Source organism: Anas platyrhynchos, chromosome 6, assembly GCF_047663525.1.
Source record: "Anas platyrhynchos isolate ZD024472 breed Pekin duck chromosome 6, IASCAAS_PekinDuck_T2T, whole genome shotgun sequence".
Classification (NCBI taxonomy): Eukaryota; Metazoa; Chordata; class Aves; order Anseriformes; family Anatidae; genus Anas; species Anas platyrhynchos.
The window spans coordinates 27,369,434-27,392,264 of NC_092592.1; the positions used below are offsets into that span (position 1 = coordinate 27,369,434).

Genomic DNA, 22,831 nt, shown 5'->3' on the forward strand with positions numbered 1-22,831 from the left:
GATGGATGCCACGGTCTGGTGCAGCGCAGCAGCAAAGGCACTGGGAGCCAGGTGTTTTGGCCAGTTGGCAACAAGTGATGTTCCCTGTTATGTTTTGCAGAACCAAAGGCTTGTGGCAGAAAGGTAGCTGGCATAAGCGAGGTCTCCCTATGAAAAGTAATTTTGCTTTGCTAATGGCAAGCGGCTCAGCAAAGAGAGACCTTGGAGCCTTCACTGCTGTCCTCCCGTGATTCCTGGTTCTTGCCTGACTTCTGGGGCAGATGCTGGAGGATGTGAGTGACTCTTCTCTGCAATGAGAATCATTACTCGTTAGCACAGTTCTTGGTACTCTGTCTGGGACTTGCAGTGTCCAGTTTTCATTCCCCAGGCCTGTTGCCTTCCCCGGTCTCAGCGCTAAGGTACTAGACTAGAAACCCTGCTCTGGTGGCGGACACTACCCCAAGCCTTCAAGAATCCGTCATGCATCGCATCCCTTCAGACGCTCCTATTGTGCATCCCTGGATCTCTTTCCTCCTTCCCTGCATTTTTTGGCATCCCGCACTGCCCTGCTCTGCAGGCTGAGGGAAGGAAGCACATCATGAGCTGACCTCCTGGGCTGAACGTGTCCCCGCTCCGCCAGGCAGAGCTGTCCCGCTCCAGCCCCCTCCTCCTGCTCTCCCCAGCCCCAAAAAGCCTTTGTCCGCCTGTCGAGAGCAGCCCCCCGTCCGTCCCCAGCGTTCCCACATGGCGCACCCTCCCCAGCAGCCCCCTCCTCATTCAGCACTTGGGGCTGAAAGAACCTCGGCTAATTACGCCGGGCTGAAAATTACCACTTTGCTGTGTTCTCCTGCTGCTGGGCCCATTTGTGTGGGGCCTGTAGTTAGAGGGAACAAAGCCCCCCCCCCGCGGAGCCAGGCAGGCCCCAAGTGTGAAGCTACAGGTACAAGCAAGAGGGGAATGAAGGGAATAATTACCAGCTTCTCCAGGTGAAAGCCCCGTTAAAACTTCAATAAGCCAATTAGGGGCCAGGGTGGGTGTTTGGGGGGGAGAGTGTCCCCCACCTATGAGTGATTCCCACCAGGCAATTAACAGAAATCATTTCACGGAGGGGAGGGGAGGGTAAGAAATGGCTCTTAGAAATTGTGCCGGGTTGGGGGGGGGGGGGGCTGAAACAGCACGACCGCTGCAGTGGTCCTCGTGTGCCCCAAGCTCCCCGCTCACTGTGTGGCCTCCAAGGGTTGGTGGGGATAGGGGGAGAGGGAGGAGGGAGAGAAAAACGGGAAAGAAAAAGGAATCGCTGGAGCTTTACACCTGGGCAGGCTTTGAGAGAGCAAGGGCTGGAGTTCAGAGCTGTGTGTGGGCCCGGAGCTCTGAGCTCAAGGGAGCTGCTGGATCCAGGGAGGTGGGTGAGGGGGAAGCCCAGGGTGTCTAGAGGTAGAGGTAGGAGTGCAGGAGGGTGAGAACTGAGTGCCAGGTCTTCAGAGATCTGCCTGAGATGTGTCTGCAGGTGCCAGCTGCCTTACCCCAAAAGCAAATGGTGTCTGTGAGGTTTCGTTCTGCTCTGCTGTTTAACCAACTAGTCTTGGGAAGTCCCTAGACTTCCTTTTTTTTTCTCTCCAGGGAGCTTTCTGTGGTTGCAATAGAAAACTGTATCTCTTGCACAGCCCTCCTTTTAGACCTGGAAATGGTTTCTCAGCAGTCACGTTCAGCAGTGATTTGTCTTCCAAGATGTATGCCCAGAAAGGAAGTTCTGTTCATGAAAAGCGAGCGTGCAGAGGCAAATGGTTTTAGGATTGCCTTTCTGCACCCTTGATGCTGTTTGGTACGTGTTGCTCAGACCAGTGCCCAGGCTGCATTCTGTATGACAATTCTTCTTTGGTTAAAGAGTGTATGGACCAACCACTCCATGCCTGGCAAGCCCGGAGGTTGGGGAAGGAGGACAGGTAATGAAGAATGTTGGATGTACTATGCAAGTAACAGTCTTACACCATTAAACATGGGTTAACGAACTGTTCTATGAGTGGACTCACTGGTTTCTAAAAAAGGGATATTCTCCTGTTCCCCAGTATGAGAGAGCTCTGTGTGTCTGTCCGCTCTAGATCTCTGCCTTAGTACCATCAAGCTCAGGTTTTCTCCAGAAATGGGGATTATATTCTGTATCTGGGTGCCTGTTTTCACATTTTTGTTCTGCTGCAGGGCTGGTGAAGGGGCAGTGAACAAGGATATGGGATGACTTGAGCAGATGATACAGAGTGAGACTGCAAAGCAATGGCTGCAGGGTGGAGGTGTCCAGGTTTGTCTGCTAATCAACTTGTTAGAGTAGGGGAGACTCCTCTACCATGCTGTGAGGCCTTTGGAGATAAAAAAGGCTTATTCTGTCCTCCAGCCTGCGTGTCTCTGAAGTCTGGAGGAAGACATGAAGGTAGAAGCCAATGGAGAGGGTTGGAGAGGTGAAGCTGACCTTTCCTCTACCCTGAGGCGTACAGTAAACGATGTGGGAGACAATGACGTGAGCATTTCTTCTCTCAAACGTGCTGGAATTCTGCCTCAAATGTGGGACTGTTTCAACCTGGCTTCACTACAGTGCCCTTCAGTACAAAATACAAATGGCTTCTTTTTGGGGACCGCTTTCTAGTTGTCCACTCGGGGCTCGAGGCAGCATGCGAATGAGTTATTAGCCCGTCTCTCCGTGCCCGTGTCACTGGTGCTCCTTGCCAGAGCACGGCAATTCCTGCTGGAGCAGCTGTGGTTGTAAACGTTGCGGTGTTCATGCGGTCTTCTTTACGCATTTTGCTTTCTCTCTGTGCTGGGACCCTGCTGGAGCATCTGCGGGGACTGGGCAGAGCTCTTCTGTAGCTTCTCTGTGTGCTATTTACGATGCATATCAGGAGCACAGTTCAACCCTGAGCTGGCTGATGCCTTGGGACACACTGCGGCATGCACACGAGGCTGAAGGAAGCAACTGCAGACATGCCAGCACTTTCTAGTCTGTTTGTGGAGCGAGCCTGGTCATTTGCCTCCAGCTGCTGGTTCTCTTTGACAACATTATTCAAGGCTGAACAAAGGTGAGGCTATGCTGCCATGGCTCTCTGCTAGATCAGGTAAACTCAGTCCTGTTATTGAGTCCAAATACAGGACTATTTTACGTGGATGCAATCACTTGGGCCTAAATAAAAGCTCACCTTTAGAGCACCCCTGAAGATCTTCGTAGTGAGTTTGGGTAAGCAGTACAGGGAGCTGAGCAGATTGCTGCAAGCAGACTCCCGAAACCAGGCTTTAACAAAGTGCAGTTGAGATACCCTTGAGCCTAGAACAGCAGCCAGAGATGCAGATAGAAAATAATTTAAGTCAGATTGATGCATCTTGTCTTCTTCTCCTTGCATTGAAGGTCTGGAGCTGGGGTGTTGCATGGCAGGATGTGGGAGGAGTGTGGTACATGGGATGGGAAGGTCAGAAAGGCTCTTGAGGACTGAGAATTATGGAAAAACTTAGTCTGGTATCAAAAGCTAGCGGGTTATTGCAGGGCTGTAGTAAATTGGATGCAACTTGCACTTGTTATTTCAGGTTTTGGACAGTTGTGTGTCATCAGCCTCTTCAATGTTTCCAGTCCTATTGTCTTCTAAATAGTTTTCCACTCTTCCACACTCCCTGTTCTGCAAAGGCACGATTTTGACTTATTAACAGCAGCCAGACTTTTGGTGTAACTGCCTTTCCTGCTGACTTTTGCTCAGTTTGTGGTTACTGAGTTGTCAGCACATAAACCAGCTGTCCTGGTTTACTGGAGATACTCATGATGAGATGATGCTTAGTTCAGTTTTCTGGTTATCCTGCAAGAGGTACAAAGTAGGACTAATGGGATCTGTTTGGGGTAGTGTATCTCTGGGGAATGAAGGGGCAACACCAGGCTTGCCTGCCCACCTGATCCTGGCTTTGTCCAGCATTGCACAAATAAAAGGCTGGTGGGAATTTTTGCACATTTGTGGAGAAGAAAAAAATGATGCCACACTTTTTTTTTCCTTCTTCTGCAAGTTAAATGCCTCTGGGTAAGGAGCACCTGCTTCCCCCACTGTCCCCATCCCTCTTCCTTTGTGTGCATCTGCTCTGCTGGAGAAGCCTCGCGCTGGAGGTGCCGAAACTCGCCGTGCCGAGCATCCTACCCCTTTTCTCTCCCCTTCACAATGTTGCTACTGTTGCATCTGCTCCCCAGCCTCCCGGGCCCTTCAGCGGGGGCTCCACCAAGTTTGTGTGACCTTAGCACTGCATTCATGCCGGAGGAGTTACCTTCTGTAACGATGTCAACCGATGAGGTTAGCGGGATGCTGGCGGCCGCGATAAGACATGACATGTTCTAATGATTCGCCCTAGCGAGCTGCGTGTGTGTGTTGGGGGGGCACAGAGGGGCTCGGAGAGGGGAGGTGGGGGCCCCACAGGTGCCGACAAAGACTTTGACCTTTGCTGCTATAATATCAGTGTTTCACAGGCAGGGCGGTTCGGTAACCCACTTTCAGCCCATCAAAAATTGATTTAATTGCAATTTTTTCCCCCAATTAGGAGCACTGGAGCTTAACTAATTGGAGTAATAGAGAGTAATAAGGCTCTGATAAAAAGCCTTCCTCTGCCTCCTTTGTATCTTGTGTCATCGCCTGTCAGAGGTCAGAGAGCTTGCATATTCTATTAGGCAGAGTTGCCTTCATTTGTACAAATTAGTTTACCCAACAGTAATTAAAATGCCTGTGCGGGTCGGGAAGAGCTGAATACAATTGATGGGCACGTTGGTGAAGGATTTGACAGCTCTGGTGGCCTCCCTTGCCAAAGCGTGTCAGTGCTGAATCAAAGGCTACACAAACCCACAGACCCGTGTGCTTAACCCGCGGCACCGTCGGCACCAACTGCTTTCTCTCCTCTGCTCCGCGCTCCGTTTTTTGGCCTTGCTTTCTCTTCTCCTCCTTTTCTCATCCCACTTGAGACTCCATAAAAAAAACGTTTCCCATCTCTGAGCCATCCTTTCTGTCGATGGCTTTCACAACGCTGCTGCCAGCCCCCCTGTCCTGTCTCCCTCGGTGCTCCCCCAGCTCTCCCCCCGCCTCCTACATTCCCAGCTGCGGGGCTCTGTCAAGTAATAACTTCTTTGTTTCCTGGTTTGATGAGTCTCCATGTCGAACAGTCTCCAAAATGGAACAACGATGTCCAGTTCCAAGGGGTGGGAGAGCAGGCAAGGAGGAAGGAACAGGCTCTTGCACGTGTCAAGCAGATTCTGGGTTCAAAATCTGTGAAAAGCAGAATGGGACTTGGGAAGCAATCCGGTAACACTACAGGGCGCAAGCCTTGAGCACGGTGGAAGCTGAGAAGAGGTTGGAAAGGACCAGTTTCACCCAGGTTCCTTCAATGTCCACATTGTGGGATGCCCAGCTCAGGCAGCACTTGCTCTGAAGGCTGGGCTGACGCTGAGGAAGGTATGTAGTGTACAACGGGGTTTGCACCACTGGAGCTGAGACCATTCCCCAGCTTCATGACAAAGAGAATCCTTTAGAAAACACTGATGTGCTGCTACCTCCTTCCCCTGGTTCTTCCACATCTGTCCAGCATGGGGTAAAGAAAGGTGCTACAGGTGGGTTGAAGCTGTTGTTGGTATTTTAGGAGCAGGCGTGGGACTGTTGCAGCTGCATTTTAGCCAGAAACTGCTGTTGCCAGAAACTACAACTTCTACTCCTACAACTGCTGTTGCCAGAAATGCCATGGGATCATCAGTGACCACAAGTCAGTTGGATGGACAACAGCACTGCCAAAATACGCACTCTCTGTCATCCGTCCCCTGGCACAGCTTCTGTAGTGGAGGGATGATCTCTTCTGAAATATCTCCTCTCTAGCATACATAGTGGCTTTTACATGGCAGAGGAGAGCATAGTGGGGAAAGAGACTGCATCCACAAGCCTGACCGAAGCTTGGGCACAGCAGTTTTTACGGAGTACAAAAATACATCTGGTCACTGTCTGTGTACAGCAGTACCACGTACTTGAGCCGTGGGTCATCCCTGTGGTATCATATATAGGTTATCTTGTGCTTTCTACTTCCCAGTCCAGTGTCTCTTCAATCCCTGACTCTGAAAGCGCTGGAAGGCAAAATAAATGACATTTATTAAGTCAGAGAGTAAGACTTATTCTGTCCTGTTTGTGTACTATTTTTTTTAGCAGCTCAGTTGGAGTTATTTCTCTTTGGCAGCTGGCAGGAACAGCTGTGAAGAGATTGCACTTCTCTAGATCAGAGGTTTTTGGTGCATGCTCTGTGCTTCTAAGACAAAAAGCCGTGTTAAAAGGCAAAATGAAAGAAGTAAGCCTGGTGGAAGGTTTCCATTCCACTTCCAGAGGCTTTGGAGACAAGCTTTACGTGCTTAGCTCCAGCCTGCGTGCTGTCAGACCCACCCAAGTTTTCTTGTGTTGCTCCTTCTGCTTGGAGCAAACCCCTCACCTCTGAGAGGTTCCCAATTTGAGAGACCTGAGGATTGAAGCTGTCTGTCTGCAGGCCAGGCTTGGGGGCCCTGGGAATCCAGCCTTCCCCTTCCATTTGCTCCCAGGCTTTGACAGTTTCTCGGTGGCACCACTGCTTTGTGCGTGCTTTGTGAATGCTGCTCTCTAATCCTGGCAGCGAAGATGCCCCACTCTTCTGGGAGAAGTCTTATCTTTGCTTGCTAATGGGCTCCAGCCTTTTAAAGATAAGGTTTGCAAACCTGATCCTGCTGAAGTATGAGAGAAAATTCCTGTTGACTGAATGAAGGCAGCTTTACCCAGAAGAGACTTGTTTGTGGCCCTGAGGCCTGTACGTGATGCTGGGGAGAAATCTCTTCATCTAATGTTTTTTGTTTCCCTTTTTTCTTTTTCTTTTTTTTTTTTCTTTTTTTTCGGAGGGTAGGGGATAAGGACTGAGGAGGGAAAGCTGAAGTCCAGGACTGACAGCATGAGCGGGGATTAGACCTTGCCGTTCCTCCCACCTTTCTCTCCCTGTTGGTGTGCCTCCATGCTAATTTAGACCTGTGGCAACCATCAAAGCCTGGCTGCATACCTTCTGCACAAAGGGGCCTGTCTCCCACGTGAGGGCGTTCTCTGCTGGGACAAAGTCAGTTTGTCCCCCAAAAGAAAAATCTTAAGCACCCAATTGCCTGCTTGACTGACTCCCTGACTGCTATTATGTTTCTAACCACGGTAATTGGCTTTAGGAGTTATTAATGGATTATGTTTGGGGAGGGAGGGACAGAACCCAACACCTAGCTTTGTAGCTGAAGGACTCCCTGACCAAAGTGCTGCTTTCCAGACACGGGGTTTGCCTGGTGAGCTGTCAGGGTGACTCCTTTTTGCTGGTTACACCTGAGCCAGATGTTGGCGAGAGGGGAATGTGCTGTGCTTGGTGGAGGGAAGGCAGGTGTTGGGCAAAAACCCTATTTCCAAGTGCAAAATGCTGCAGGCTTTCCTATTTGGCCCTCAGGGCTGCTGCACAACAGGAATCAGCTTTTAAGAGACTTTTCCTTGGGCTCTCAGCTCTTTGAGATGGTTTGGTTGAGATGGTTTGGTGATAGCTGCCTTCAGCCTTAGGATTTGGAGAAACCAATTGCTCAGGTAAAACATGGAGCTGGGAGTAAAGAGTCCTGAGATCTGACCTGGCTTCCTCATGACTCTTCTCTGGCTTTGATCAAGTCGAATGCGTGTTCACTGCCTTGCTGCTGGATGCCTCCTAACGCCAGCAGTGCTTCTCACAGAAGTACAGGACAAGAATCCATTCCCACTACATTAGAGGCTTGGAGAAACCGTCTGACTTCAAAAGGAAGAACGTTGTAGGGGATCAACAAAATATTTAAAAACTACTATTTTTACAGACACGATACATTTCCTTATTTTGCGTTCCTCTTTGAGCTTCCATCCCCTATGTCACGCTGCAGAAGATGTTTAGGCAAAGCAGAGAGGCAGCTTTTATTTAAAGCAGGCCCCATTTCCTGCATTTGTGCTATCCTTGTTGCAACGACTTAAACATAGTTTTGGTGTTTTATTCTCAGTAGCTGCAATAACTGTGGCTTTGTGAGAGGTCATTTATAGTTTACTTAGAAATCTTTGTATGAGCTAGTTTCTCATTTTTGTCTGAGGATGGGTAGCTGTCACAAAACAAGCATGTTTTCTTGCTGCTTTAATTTAAGGATTTGTTCCTCTCTTAAAAACTAGTTTGAGGCCAATGACTGTCAGGCAACCTCTGGAGCTACATGTGGAGAAGGGATGCGGCATCACCAAGAGTTCTTTGTAACGGGCCCTGCTGGAAAGTGTGAACTGAGACAAATCTTGATGCCTCTGGTAGAGAGTGCTTGAGCACTGGAGAGGGCATCCTGATCCAGCTTTGAAATCGGCCTTACTTTGAGCAGGTTGGATGGGAGACCTCCATTCTGTGATTTGTTAGGCCTGTGACGCTGCAGCCAATTCATGGTTGTGCAGTGAAGTTGTATGTGCCATGACATGAATTGAAAATTAATGGGGAATTTTCCATGGGGTGTTCCTGCAGCTGACAGCACTGACAGTGTATGAAATGTCCTGAGTACAGTAAGATTTTGAAAACATCACTGCAATTTACAGCTGTTCCTGTTTTAGGCTTTCCATCCACACATGCAAATACTTTTCTGCCTGCTCTTGTGAAATGTGGTGGAATATACTGAAATAGTCTTGAACCAGAATTCAAAGCCTTGAAGCCTGCCTTGCAGCCCATGTTCTCTGTCTTGCTCACACTCTTTCTTCAGAACACGAGGAGTAGTAAGTGTTTTTGTTTGTTTTGTTTTTGAACAGCTCATTTGTGACGGGGACAGCCTGCTGTGGACACACCTCGCCTCTGAGAATCTGGGACTTTGAGAGGTGAGTGAGCTTCCATGTTATGAGGAAGGACTTGGCTGGGGAGAGGTAAGTATCAATGAGAAATGCAATGTTGGAGATGCCACAGGATCATTCTTGTAATCTGTAAAGGCAAGAGATGTTTAAGCATGAGATGTCAGGGAAACAAAAACCAAGCTGGAAAGGTGTGGTGGGGTGGTTCTGGTTCAGCAGGGAGCAGCTCCGCTTTTGTCTCCCGGTTTATGGCACAGCCATCCTTGATACCCGATGAAGATGCTTGTGTTGTGCCTGGTTTCTTCTCACTACCCCTGTACAATCAGAACACACCCATTACAACTTCCTTTGCATCTTTGCATTCCTCTATCAGATCGAGGAGTGAGGAACGTGACCTGAATCCTTCCATTTGCAAACTTGTCCATGGTGCTGAGAAGCCAGATGGGAATGCGGTATCTACACTCATCTTTTCCTGGCTGGTGTTTCTGGTAGCTCGGGGAGGTGAGGGGTGGCAACAGGTTATCTGCTGAAATGACTCAGGCATGTTGTCTTCTCCCTGTCTTAATAAGCATTGGAGGTTAATTGCTGTGGCCTCTGCTTTGGGGCCACTGAGCAGTTCCTGTTTGGTAAAGGTGCTGACCTTAACAACCGGGGAAATGTCGGGCTCAAATCCCGATGCGAAACTCAACTGCTGACAAATTTGAAACTCCTAGCCTGCGGGTCTTTGTGTAATGATGGACAGATAGCAAATATTTGGCAGGATTATTGAACGGCAGCTCAACTTTCCGGGACTGGTATGCTCTGGGTAGGAGTGGCACAGCACAGATTATCAAGGGAGTGCTGTCAGGATTAGGGAGAACTGGTGAGGTCGGGGAGGGGAGGGGTGTGGGGGACAATGGCAGAGAAGGGGCCCGAGAGGTGTCAGCAGGGCTGTATTTGGGGAAGGGAGGTACAGGAAGATTGGTGGGGATGCAAGGCTGGTCTGAAGCCAGTTGTCTTCTAATCTGTAGTTGACATAGTTTAGGTTGTCTGAGTCTATTGCATCAACTGGAAATATAAAGCAGTTTGTTTCTTTTTCTCTGTAGTAAAAGTAAAGGGTTGGCGAAAGGTGCATCCTGCAAAGGACAAACTAGAGTGGGAAACACGGTTCCCCTGCATTCTTGGTGACCTAGTGCGGTGGTGCCTGGAGTACCCCAGAAGGATCCAGGCTGTGCTGTGATACCCCTGCCCATCAAGTCCCTGGCGATTCTTCAATAGAGGCATCTGACAGCAGCGAGGAGACAGGCAACCCTCTCCCCCTGCCCCACAGCCTCTCCCGAGGAAGCCTGAAGAGATAATAAAGCTGTGTAGAAAATAGGATTAAGGTAATGAACAGGCACAACGGAGTTTGATCTTTCAATAATGTCAAAGCCTGAGTGACAGGCAAATAAAAAAGCCAAGGCAATCTAGGTTACTGGGCCTCTGTGGCGATGGCTGGAGTGTCAAACTTATTCTTCCCTCTTCACCTGTCACAGCTGGAATGCACCATGCCACTGGGGCTTTTCCTCTCTGGGGACCTGTGCACGAGCCGGGAGTCTTGTCAGCACGTGCAGGGCAGGAGGCTGGGTAAGGAGCACTGCTGGGAAGCTGGCATGTGATGCTTGATGTGATCGTTCATAGTGAAGGAGTACGGAGCTGTCCTTGTAGGTCTTGGCTTCTCCATAAATGGTTCTTCTTCCCAGCAAAGCTTTAAACACTTTTTCAAAGCCTCCAGTGGTTGCTAGAAGCGATCTTGGAGGGAAATGCTGATTTCTTCCTTTGGGGCTCATGCATGTTTTCTATCTGCTGAGACTCTGGAAGTGGGAGCATGACATAGAAACTCAGAATCTTAGAGCTATACAGGACTGAAAAACTCTTCCTATGCCCAATGTGCCCTGATAGCATTGTGCAGATGCAGCCAGGCTCTATCCAGGCCCTAGCGGTGAGGTGCTTGCCCCTTTCTTGTGGTCATGAAGAGCCAGAATCTGACCCACAGAAACTGAACGTGGCAAGAATGTGTCCCTAAGAGCAGAATCCAGGCAACTTCTGGCAAAAAAAAAAAAAAAATGATGCAGGGGAGAGTGATGCTTCAGCCATTCCTTAAAACTGTAGGATCCTTAGCACCACTTTGGTATTTGGTGCTGGCCAAGACCTCAGAGTTAGTTTAGTTAGCTGGTGCATGGAGGGGTGTGTAACACTGCAGCAGTTTCTGTGGCATTCTCTTCCCTTGGGTAGGTGGTCTTTTCCCCCAGCAGCTGAGAGCTGGAACATGCTACAAAAGGATTTAGAGCTTAAATAACCTTTTGTGTACTGATCTTCTTAGTTCCAGGCCAGATAAGTCCTTGGCTAGTGCTTGTAGCTGTTGGTCATGGTGTGTTTTCGTATTTATGACCTTCGCTGTTCCCTGACCCTGGGGCAGCCATTCTCATCCCTCTGAGAGAAAAGGGATAATGTCTTCACCTGGAAACATGTCCCGGGCTTTGAGAAAGGCTGGTTGGGTTGGGAGGCGAGGAGATTTTTGGTGGGGAAAGGAAATGCCTCTTGCTGCATCCCACCCCCACAACTGTCTTTCATTTCTGACTCTGCTCATGGTGGTGTTGGATCAAAGCTGGAACAGGCAGCAACAAGCAATTGTCAAAGGGAGTCGAAAGCAGGGGAATGACTGCGTAATGCCAAGACACCGTCTCTGATGGCTGAAATTCCAGCTGCTGCTACACCTGGCCCTTTCTCCTGTAATGAAGGAGAACTTTTTTTTTTTTTTCTTCTTTTTCTTTTGAAGCTGACTAGCTGCACCTCTGGAGGATATATCCCACAGATGCTGCACTGTGCCACCTGATTGCCTTTAGATGTGGGGGAAGATGCTGCGTGCTTCCTGCTACGCAGGATCAAGGTGTGTGTTTTTGAGGGGGCTGTGAGTAACTTCGATGATTAGAGGTCTGCACAGGAAAGGAGAAAGATGAGTAGTAGGGTCCCCTGGGTACCAACCTGTCTCCTTGCGTCGAGTCTCAGGTCTTGCTGACTCCTTGGCCTCTTGCAGGGTCCCTTGGCTCTCTGTGCCAGTGAGGGATATGATGGCAGCTGCCCCTTTTGCTGGTCACATTCCTCTGTTCCCTGTGCACCTGTCTTTCTCTGCTTGGACCTTCCTGTCTTGTCAGGGAGTGTTAGTGTGTGACTTAACGAAACAGTCCATTAATGGCAAGCAAGAGAGAAGGAAACTTTCTTCAGATCCTGTTCCTCATTCTCTTCCCACCTCATGTCTCATTTGGGAGCCTAACCTCTCTCCTAACTGCTTGGGAGATGAGTGACACCACTGGAAACATCTCCAAAGCCAGCATTTATCCCTTGCCTGCAGAGTACCACTGCTCCCCAGCCTCCCGTGGTGGTCTGCGTGTCTTTAGGAGCCAAACACCCCTGTCAGAGATGCTTCTCAAGGTAGGATACTCTGGATCTTGCTCTCAAGCAGCTCTTGGAGCTCTTCTGCCAAGCCTGATGTTTGAAGTGGACCAGTGACCTGCTGTGGTAGCCCTTGAGCTGTAAACACTTGGAGTGCACCAGTCCTACATTGTCCTTCCCTGTGACACAACGGGACAGGCGTAGGGCACGAGAGCCCTTGTGTAAACCGAGCCAAACTTAGCTGTGCCCTGCAAGCCACCCCAGATCCTCTACCTTTTAAATATCCACTCTTTGTCCATCTCCTCCCCCCTTTTGAAAGCATTTTTGGCGGAGTGTGTGTGTTGTGTTTTTTTTTTTTAAGAACCCTCTAATTTCTCGTTCAGTTTTTCTCCCTCTCCCGAGCCCTTTGAAAGTGGCTTTACGCCGTCACTGACACCAAACTGACACTTTGCGTTTCCCCACTTCTTATCCCTTTATGGCAACAGATGTTGAAATTTTGTATCCCTTTTATCTGTCCCTCTTTGCCCTCTTCCTGTAATTAGGTTTCCCTTGTTAGCAGTACAAAGTGGCCCGGTTTGCTGCCTGCCCTTTTGAGCCATTGTGTCTGAGCACATTTTTTTCCTCCTCTTTCGGAAGAGTTCCTTCCCCCTTAAGTAATAGGCAGGGTGTGGGCCAAAGCTGGGGCTTTTTCTTGTTTCTTTGTTCTCCATTTATCTCTGCCACCTTTTTCAAAGGGATGGGGGGAAAAAAAAAAAACGAGTGCGTGGCAGGGGAAGACACAGAGTTGCATTTCTTGACCGCCAGGCCCCCCCTTGCTCTTCAGGTGTTCAAGGCAGGTGCCTTTGATGTCTGCAGGTTTTGGGGAGGTGGGAGGCAGAGGATTCATGAAAGTGGCTTGGGAGTGGAAGAGAAGGGAGATTCAGGTGTGTGGCTGGTGCCCTCAGCAGAGGGGTGGGGAGGTGTCATTCAGAGCAGCTGCTGAGCAGGTTAGTAATCCATATTTGCCTCTAGTGCTATTGCACCGGGGTCTTTCTGAGAGACGGCATAAGCACTACCAGCATAAGCAGCTGGCTGAAGGTTGTTAACTTGCTGCTGCTTGACCTCTGGTATGTGTTTCCATGGGACCCTCGCTAGGTTGTGTCTGTCTGGCTGTGAAGTAGGGTGGGCAAGAATTAGTTGCTGTCTCTCAAATCTCTACATTCATCTGCGGCCACTTTGGTGGCTCTTTAAACCTATTGAATGGAGGAACTTGAGCGCAGTTGTCAACAAGGAGGGAGAGCTTTAAAGCTTCTGCTTGCTCCCTGTGCCACTCTACAGCAGCAAGTGTAACCTGACAGCTGTGTGCTACGTCGCATCGAGTGCCTTGGTTGTGCCCCGTGCACCATCAGGGCTAGGTTCTGCAGGCATGGACCCAAAGCAGATTTTTATCCAGGCTTGACTGTGTACTTAGTGGTTTTAAGGGCTGGCTTCTTTTCCTGACTGCTGGATGAGGTTTGTAAGCCACGTGGGGGCTAATGGTAGATGATCACCACTGATACTTTATTGTTTAAATCCAGTCCTTCTTGGTTTTGTGTCTTGTCATGCTCCGTTTTTTTCTGATGTGGGTAATGAAATGAGAATCTGCAGGTATAGCTCTTGGTGATAAAGCTTGCTAAATATTTTGACAGAAGCTTTTTATATAGATACTACCTAAGATGCACAAGTAGATTTCTTAGTGTTGTGCTCTAAAGCAAGTTCTGCAGAAGATCCTGTCCACCGCTTGGAACTTGGAGGTTTAAACAAGTTTGAAGTTTAGACAAGCTTGAGAATGACAAAGGCGTTTTTGGGTGAAAGGAAGCAAACAGATTCAGAACTGAAGTTCCTAAACTGAAAGGAAAGGTAACCATCTCCAAGAAGGGAAGGGAGCCTGCTTCATCTGGGCATTAAAACTGGGTTTATCAAGTCACAGAGTAGTGGGTGGTTATCTGAGTGGGAACAGGAGAGGCAAGTAATAGAAAATATTATCCTGGCACTAATAGTAGTTCCACAGGATTTGGGGGTAGAAGACTCATAATACCATTCTCTAGATGCAGATTTCTCTCTCCTGCCCTATTTTTCTGTGGATTTGTCATGTGAATAATCTTTCTTGCCAAGAAATCTCTCATTAGACTTTGTGGGGAAAAAGGCAATGCACTCCTTTTTGGTTTGGATTTCTTTCTCAAAATTTCTGTTTTGACTGAACGAAGTCTTTAAATCACAATAACTGATTCAAAACTTGTCCAACAGTGAACTAAGCAGCTTTGTGAGCTGTTTTTGCCTCAATAAGTGAAAGCAAATGTGAGCCCTTTACTGCCTCCACTCACTGCAGAGGGATGATCCACAGGTAACTGCCCTTCCTCAAAAGGGCTTGTTCTCTTTTCTTGTGCTGTTTCCCCATCCCCTCCACGGACAGCTTTGTTTACCCTTTTTGAAGCATCAGTTCTGAGTTTTCCCATTTATATATGTCCTTTGTTTAACTGAGAACATAAATCCCATGTCTTCTCCCTAAAATTCAAGGGAAAAAGGTTGGTGAGGTGACAGACTGAAGTCTGCCCTAGGGGAATTAGTCTTCAGGCAAACCCTCTTGTGGTCTGTTCATATTAAATCAGTTTGACACAATGACTGTCTTTGGATTTCTAATTTGGGTTTTGGAAGCCCCTCCCTTTGCAGTAAGGTAGGCAGGATGAAGAATTTGGATGTAGATCTAGGCAAAATAAAAGCAGATCCTTCTTCGTGGAGCTGCTGATCCCAATTATGGTTTGAGGAGCAAGACTAGAGGTAAACAGTTCTCCTGCCTTCAGGCATGAATTAATAATCCCTTGACAGGGCTGGAAGGAGATCCCTGCCCCAGTTCTGCAGCTCAGAACCGTAGGATTTGATTCCCTTGCTCTGAGATCTCGGGCGCTGTTGGCAGCAGGACACCAGGTCTCCAGCCAACTACTTGAGCCAGTGCTGGAGGAGGCTGGCTGCTGCAGGGAGCCTCTTAAGTGACTCTCTCCTGGCTGACTGCTCCCCTTAGCAGTTCTGCAGTGTTCAGAGCTCCGTCTCTTTTGTTTATAATGGATAGCTTCGGTCTTACTGTGCAATTTATTTCCCGTGGTGTGCACGCCTTCTCAAAACAGTTTGGGGCCTTGTGGTTCTTTACCAATTTATTTGTTTTTAAACATCATCTTTCTAGACCCTCCATTACAGAAGCTGGACATCTTCTGTCTTCCTTTTGCTAAAAGGGCTCTGGTGCATCTCAACCTGAAAGTAAAACCATCACAAGAGGAAGAGCATACAGGTGTTTATCCTTGATCTTTTCGTCCCCATTGTGGTCTTGGCCCTCTCACACTGTGGTTGAGCATGAGGCCAGCTCCTGCCCTTTGGATGCGTGCATGTCCAGGGCATGCTGTGGCCTTTGCACTCCTGTTCAGGCGTATTTATGACAACTTTACAAGGCCCCAAACAATTGGAGAGCGTGGGTGGGGGCTGGACACTCCAAACGCATCAATCAGTTTCATCCCTCTGAGGCAAAGCAAAAGCAATCTTTATTTTTCCCTGGGTTGAGAGAGAATCAACAGAGGCAAGAGAGAAGAATGGGAAAGAGTGAATGAGGAACCCCCTCTGCCAATGGCTAGCGGTAGCTCATTTAAACAGATGGCTTTGTTTTGATTTGGACTCTCCATTTTTTTGTCTCCCCACTAAAGGAGACCTGCAGAGCTCTGTCCAGAAAGGGAGCAATACAGCCGCCTGTTCCCACACAAGTGGGGCGAAAGGCGAGAGGCTTTGAGAATTCCCTGCTTCTTTTCCTTGCCTCCTTCTTTTTCTCTTCCCCCAAGAAATCACAGTTTGAGAGAATTCCCCCCTACTCCTCCTGTTGGAAAGAAAGACAGAGAAGACATTCTTGACATTCTTTGCAGAGAAAAGGGGTTAAATGTCTGAATTTGGGGGTCACCATGTTATACAAATTGCAATCTAATCGTTTTTACAAGAACACACGTGTGCTAAGAAAAGGAGCCATGGACAAGAAAGAAAAGGGGACAGACAACCTTTTTTGTCCTATCTTTTTATTTTTTTTTCTCTCCAAGGTTTTGGACTATTGTCATGTCCTGTCTCTCTCCCCTCCTCACCCCCGAGAGGGAGAACATTGGTTTTATAGTTAAATTGCTTCGTAAAGCAGAAGGGCTTGGTGCCATTTCTGTTTGTTTTCCCAAATAAAAGCCCCAGCAGGGTCTCTTTTGCACCGTTGTGGCTTTATTTGAAGAAACTGCCTTTTTCCCATAGCCCAGTGTGTCAGTTTATCCTCTGAACTTAACCTTACGGGAACCCGAACAACAAAAACTCACAGGGTCTCAGAGCTGGAAAGGTAAAGAAATTGTATCTTTTTATTGGACCATTTAAAGCGTGTGTGGGCCAATTCAGAGAAAGCAGAAGAAAAGAAGGCAAAACTCCCTCTTCTGTCTCTTCCCCCCGACACAATCTCATACCGTCGTTGGTGTCATTCCCCCCTACTGCCTCAAGGCCCTTCAGCTGCGCTGGGGAAGCTTGAGAGAGGCATTTCTCCCAAAAATCACTTATAATGGCATCTCAGAACCATTTCACATGGAGGTGCGCCCCCAAAATTCCCCAATTCACACCTCCCTGCAGGATTTAGTAACCTTGGCTAAGCACGGGAGTAACCTTGGGTTAGGATAACTATGTGAAGAATCGCTTTGCCAAGGAGCAAAAGCTTCTTTTCCTTCTCCCTGTGTACATTATAAATGTTGTTTGACCAAGTCCTTCCCTTAGCATAAGCTGCTGCATCCCCTGGGTGCCTCAGCCCCAGCTGTAAAGCACCTGGAAGAGACAACAGCTGAGCTCTTCCCTTCGGTTTTGGTGCTCTCTCCAAGTTGGATGACAGGAGTTGCACAAATGCTGCACCTCCAGCTAATTGTCTTTAAATGGGTTTTGTTTCCTTTCTCTGGTGCTCAGTTCAGATATCCCACTGTTTTGAACTGAACAGTGCTCTTTTCGGTAAATATTTCTTGGTATTTTTTTCCCCAGTAAATACTTCCCAGCTGGCTTGTTGGAAGTAGTTACTGGGGCTAAAATATGAGTTCAGAGCATTGCTTTCTTTCTGAATCGTTGCCTGCTTATGCGCAACGGCTTCTCTTCTTTGATGGATGATCACAGCTCACAGATGAGGTTTCCAGAGAAAATGAGTATGTCCTCAAATTCAGGCATCTCTGTTTTCAGCAGATGTTCTGAATTCAGCAGTTTCCTAGAAGGCACTTAATGCTGAATTTGTTTGCTGCGTATTTGTCAATATCAGTGGTAGTGAATCAGGGTCGCCAAAAATTGAGGGTGGGGAGAAAAGCGTTTATTGCTTCAACCCAGCTTTTGGATTGCAGTTCATCTCCATCAGAGAGAGCTGGCCAGGACCTGCAGCAATTGGGCAGGGTGCAGGGATGGAGGTACAGACTTCAGGATTCCAGTTATCAGCAAGGTCTCAGGGAAATTTTGAGTTTTTACAGTCACACAAATGATCATTGTGGCCTGGGAGGCTGTAGATGGCTTCAATTTCGTGACGTTTTGTGATCTTCTCTATGCCTCTTTGAGTCTTCTGCCCATGTAAGTTGTCAGAGAACTATGAGTGATGTGCTGGTGAATCTACTGTTGATTTTTTTAGCTCCTCAATGATTTATCTTGATGCTTTTTGGCTTTTCAAGGATTAACTGTGGGTTTTGCTCCTTAGGAAGCAGAAGCTGTTGTGGACTGGGCTTTGAGGGCAGGGAGCAGATGTGATAATGGAGAATTTGTGGACACACAAATTTTGAGGGAAATATTAATCACATCCAGTATCCTTATCAATTTAAGTGCACCCATGCCAAAGCTCTCAGGTCTTCTGGTGTACGTGCCCAGCGTGCAGCACAGTGGGATTTTCCCCTGGTGTCAGGCTATAAGTTCTTCGCTGTAGCAACTAATATGTTGTTCCTGTAAACTGCTGCTGCACACAGGTGCTGGGCCTCCCAGCTGAAAGCTGTCTTGGCTGACCTGTTCTTGGGGCAGGAGAATCGAACTGATTAACAAACCAGCCAAATGAGGTTTACTTTGCCACAGTGGCTTGCAAGTATCTGTGCTCCTTTTCTGCCCACTAAGAAAAGTTAATCTTGGTGTATCATTTTTTTTTCTTTCTTTCTTTTCTGTTGCCTGGTCTGGAAAGAGAAGCAGGGGGAGGAAAAGTTGTGACTCTGATTGCTGGGATGCTCAGGTACCCCTGTGGTGAGGTGTGAAGGCATGGTGCAACATCAGGAGCAAAGCATCTGGGTGGTGTTTGGTGCTGCACCGAAATTTCTGAAAGGCTCTCTGGTTTCTCTTGTCCCTGGGGTCCTTTGATGCTGCAATTTTTCTCTCGGAGGGCTTCAGCCTGCCAATAAAAATTGCTGCCATCTTGCAGCACTGCAACCTGAAGCCTGGTCTGGGAGGTGGAAGACAAGCTTCTGTGTGGCCAGGCTCACTCTGGGTGTTACGGGAGCTTGCCAGAAGTGGGAGATTGTGAGGAGACCCATTTCAGGAGCCTGAAAGGAAGAGGGCTGGCCTCAGCAGGTTAAATATCCCTGGATGTGCTTCAGAATCCTGCTACCTTTCCCTACAGTGGTGCCCCTCCCTCTGAGCACACTTAGTCTTTTGTGCATTGAAGTTAGCAGGGAAAATGATGGGGTGGAAATAACACAACCAGGCTTCAGCCAGATAGCAGGGGTTGTTCACCTGCTGGGCCGTGCGGCCTTCATGCTGCCCATCCTCCTGGTTTGTTCAGGTAGGCCATGGACTCCTGTTTTGGGATAGCAGCTGACTCTTCCTCATACCTCTGCTGTATGTCTTCTGACCCTTGGCCACCCATCCAGCTCGTAGGATCAAGAAGGTCGCGTGGAGGTCTTGGGAAGGGCCCTGTGTCTGTCTGTCTGTCTGTCCTGCTGGCGTTGCAGTGGCTCGGTGCATTTGGAGCTCACAGATGCCCAGCCCTGTCATGCTGTGGTGATCCTTGAGGACCTCTCTCCCTCAGCCAAACCCCCCAGCTCTCACTCCCAGCCCTCAGACCACAGATGCTTCAAGCTCCCGACGTACGTACAGGTGCAGCTAGGTCGGGCCACGAGTAACCCTCCAAGGGTTAACGCGTTGTGAGAAGGTTGCACAGGGCTGAAGCCTGGAATCCCCTCGATCCCTTGCCTGGAGAAAGACAAAGTCCAATAAGCCAGCACCCCTGGATTCGTGTTGGGGGGGATTAATTCATGCACTTGATGTTAAAGCTTGTCCGAGAGGTTTGCACGGGGGGGCCATTGCTAGGGCTGGTTGGCCTCTCTAAATGGTTGCTAGGGCCCTGGCATCAAGGGCCAATGTAGCTGCCCACAGCCACGGTCACGGAGGGAATTACACAGCCACAAAGAAATTGTTATTCTACATAATCTGCTCTTTGGAGAGTGACTGTGGGGAAACAGGCTGGCCCCAGCATGCCGCCAGCTCTGTGATCATAGAAGCGTGCTGGCTGCAAAGATCGGCCAGGGCTCGCCTTCTGATCTGGGGACACCAGGGCTCGAGGCGCTAATCTGCTTTATCAGCGATTTCTCTCTCCTGACACAAAGGTGTTTACTTGTTTTAACATCTCCTGGGACTCTATTTCTCCTTTTGTGTGGTCTTTATCCCCCGACGAGGGCTTTAGCCCAGATTACAGACAGAATTAAGGCATTTGGCGATGTGCCTCAGAACTGTGTGATGCTGGATCAAGGAGCAGAAAGTAACAAAATAATGGGGGGAGATGCTGGGAGTGACCCCACCGCGGGGTCCGTGCTGTCGGCTTTCAGGACCGCTTCATTGTCCTGAGAACCAAGGGCCTGGTGGAGAGGGTGGCCATGCGGCAGGGTTTCAAAAGCAGGTGCTTCGGGGTTCATTGTGCCCAGCGGTTTTGATTTAAAGGGCGTGAGGAGGAGGAGGAGGAAGAAAAGGAGGGTTTGCAAGAGGTGGCCATCTCAAACAGCTGGGCAGATGGTCTGCTGGGGCAGTGGGAGCGTTACAGGGGACAGGCTGTGTGTGGCAAGGTGCAAATTCCTAAGGCCAAGGAAAGGGACCCAAACTTCTTCTCCCAGCCTGGCAGGGAGGACCCTTTTGGAGTGGTCCCTCACCAGGCACCATCCCGCTGCTGGTTCTGCACAGGAAGAAGCAGCTGAGTGATACGGCCACAAAACATCTGGCTTTGGGCTTCATGGCGATCTTGCTTTTGCTCTTTTGCAGCAAGCAGGGAACGTAAAAGGGCAATGGGGAGACGAGCCTCTGGGAAGACATCTCCAGAGATGTTCGGCCCCAGATAAGGTGTTTGCAGTGTGCAGAGTGACTGAAGGGGGTGGGAAGAGCAGCCACAGCTGCCTGAGGCAGGGAAGTCTCTGTTGATCTGAGCCAAGCGTCAAAAACACTGGGAAATACCCCAGTGGACAGAGGATGGGATGGGGTTGAGCAGGTAAATGGCTGTAGTAGATTATCTGGAGTTTGACTAAATTGGGAATAGTTTTCTGTGGAAATGGAGCCTCATCACTGAACACACTGGTTACTTTTCCCAAGGAAGATGATCCCCTTCAGCCAGGGGTCAGCTGTGCCTGTTCCTTCACTCTTGCCTTGCAGCCGTGACTCCTGCTAATCACTATCCTTTACAGTAGCCCAACCAGTAGCAGAAGCTGGGTGAGGAAGAGCAAAGCTCTGCAGCATTTGCATTCTGTCAAATCGCAGAAATGAGACCTAGGAAGCTTCTGAGACAACATCTCTGCTCTGGCCTGAGGGACTGGCAGGGCTCTCTGCTCTAAATGACTCTCCTGTTGTGTTTCGTTGCAGCGGTCAGTTGTTGACTTGTTTAGGGACTGACTTTCACCGTGGAGCCGGAGTCCTTGACGTCTTCTATGAAACGCCCTCCCTTCTCCTTTCATGTGGGTATGACACCTACATCCGCTACTGGGACATACGGACCAGCACCAGGTGAGCCTCCCCTGCAGCCCAAGTGAGGCTCCCGGGCTGTGCTCGTGCAGTGCCTGGGGCCTCACCTGCAGCTTGGTCAGCTCCTTCAGGCACGTTGGGCCTCGGTTCCCATCCAGGCACTGGGTGCAGGAGGCTCAGCCCCTCTCTGCTTTGTGTTACCCTCGCAGGAAGTGTGTCCGGGAGTGGGAAGAGCCCCATGACAGCGCCCTGTACTGCATAAGGAGCGACGGGAACCACATGATTGCCAGCGGCTCTTCCTACTACGGCGTGGTGCGCCTCTGGGATAAGCGGCAGACTCGGTGCCTGCAGGTGAGGGACACCTTCTTGGACAGAGGCCAGGAAGCAGCAGGGCTCCTGGGTTGTTCTCTGACAGCCTGGTGCCCGTGTCTCTTTGGGAGAAGAGACAGAGGCTTTGGGGCAAGTCTACAACAGGGAACCTAACCTTTAAGCTGGATTTGCTACAACTCTTCAGCCTGTAAAGCCTGTTGGGGTCTCTGGGTTGACCTCTTCTTTGAAAGGTTGATTCTCCTTTCTTTCTTGCAGAGCTTTCACCTGTCTTCACCCACCAGCAGCCCCGTGTACTGCCTCCGTTTCAGTACCACCCATCTGTACGCTGCCCTGGCATCAGCCTTGCACGTCCTTGACTTCACGGCCCCGTGAAGGGCACCACAACTGCTTCTGGTTGCCCCAACTCAGCAGAGTTGACACTTGGCTCAGGGAAAAGCAGGGCAGGAAAGGTGAGAGTGGCCCCCGAGGCTTCTGAAGAGATGTTTTGCCTGCCAGAAAGCTGTGTTGAAGAGTGCACAAAGGGCCAGACATTCTCAGCCTCACCTGCCCATTAGTGGAAATAAAGGCTGACTGTCCTTTACCATTTTTATTTTGTGCCAGTCAGGGCTTATAATATTATCTGTTCTTTTTTTTTTTTTTTTCTTTTTTTCTTTTTTTTTTTCTCTCCTGTGAATACGTTTGAGGGGCAGGTTGAGCCAGGATGCCCTGTCAGCTTGTGTACTGGTCGGGTTGAGATCAGCCAAGCTCTGAGCCATGTGAAGCAAGTCCAGGCTGTGTGTGGGGTGCACTGAATTGGCGGAAGGGAAAGGTGCCTGGAGCAGGACCTCCTTTTCACCTGTGCTTGCTCTCCTGACAGCTGCTTGTGTTGTCCTTTGCAGCCAAGAGAAAGAATTGTGCTAAAAGTCAGAGCCAGCCCTGCTTTCAGTGTATGCCTCCCCAAGCTGGCCGTCAGGTCAGACTGTGCACTTGGCAGGGCTGAAACAGTTGCATTTTGATAAATAAAACTCTGAAGGGAAACAGAAGAGACTCTGTTTTTGTTTCATGTTCCAAAGGGGCTCCGATGTTACCCACTGATCTCAGAGGCCTGGCTTGGCAGAGGAGGCTGGGCCTGTTTTCAGAGGGTCTGCAGGTCTAACAGAAATCTCACTGGCGAGACTCTGTGACACAGCTGTGCTGAAGGTGGTTGCTGGGATTTTGGATATCGCGTCACTTGGTCAGACAAGGAACAAAAGCAGGATCTGCAATTCACTTGCCTGCACACTGAAGCAGCAAACAGGGCTAGTGGAAATGCCAAGGCCTTGATGTGA

General features: G+C 49.2%; 1 protein-coding gene and 1 long non-coding RNA gene across 2 annotated transcripts in view; both read left to right on the top strand.

The window, feature by feature from the left end:
- The window catches only part of FBXW4 (F-box and WD repeat domain containing 4), a 56,815-nt gene extending 34,269 nt beyond the window's left edge, over nucleotides 1-22,546 (top strand). Inside the window, exons 6-9 of the mRNA XM_027459840.3 lie at nucleotides 8,793-8,858; nucleotides 21,096-21,236; nucleotides 21,404-21,545; nucleotides 21,780-22,546. Coding sequence (XP_027315641.2) covers nucleotides 8,793-8,858; nucleotides 21,096-21,236; nucleotides 21,404-21,545; nucleotides 21,780-21,896 — 466 coding nt within the window. The 3' untranslated portion in view covers nucleotides 21,897-22,546. The remainder of the gene's footprint in view (nucleotides 1-8,792; nucleotides 8,859-21,095; nucleotides 21,237-21,403; nucleotides 21,546-21,779) is intronic.
- On the top strand, nucleotides 1,156-6,138 carry LOC106018221 (uncharacterized). The gene is made up of 3 exons (XR_001192201.5): nucleotides 1,156-1,922; nucleotides 2,176-2,272; nucleotides 2,366-6,138. It is a non-coding gene; the product is annotated as an uncharacterized lncRNA (long non-coding RNA).
- Nucleotides 22,547-22,831: the final 285 nt, after the last annotated feature.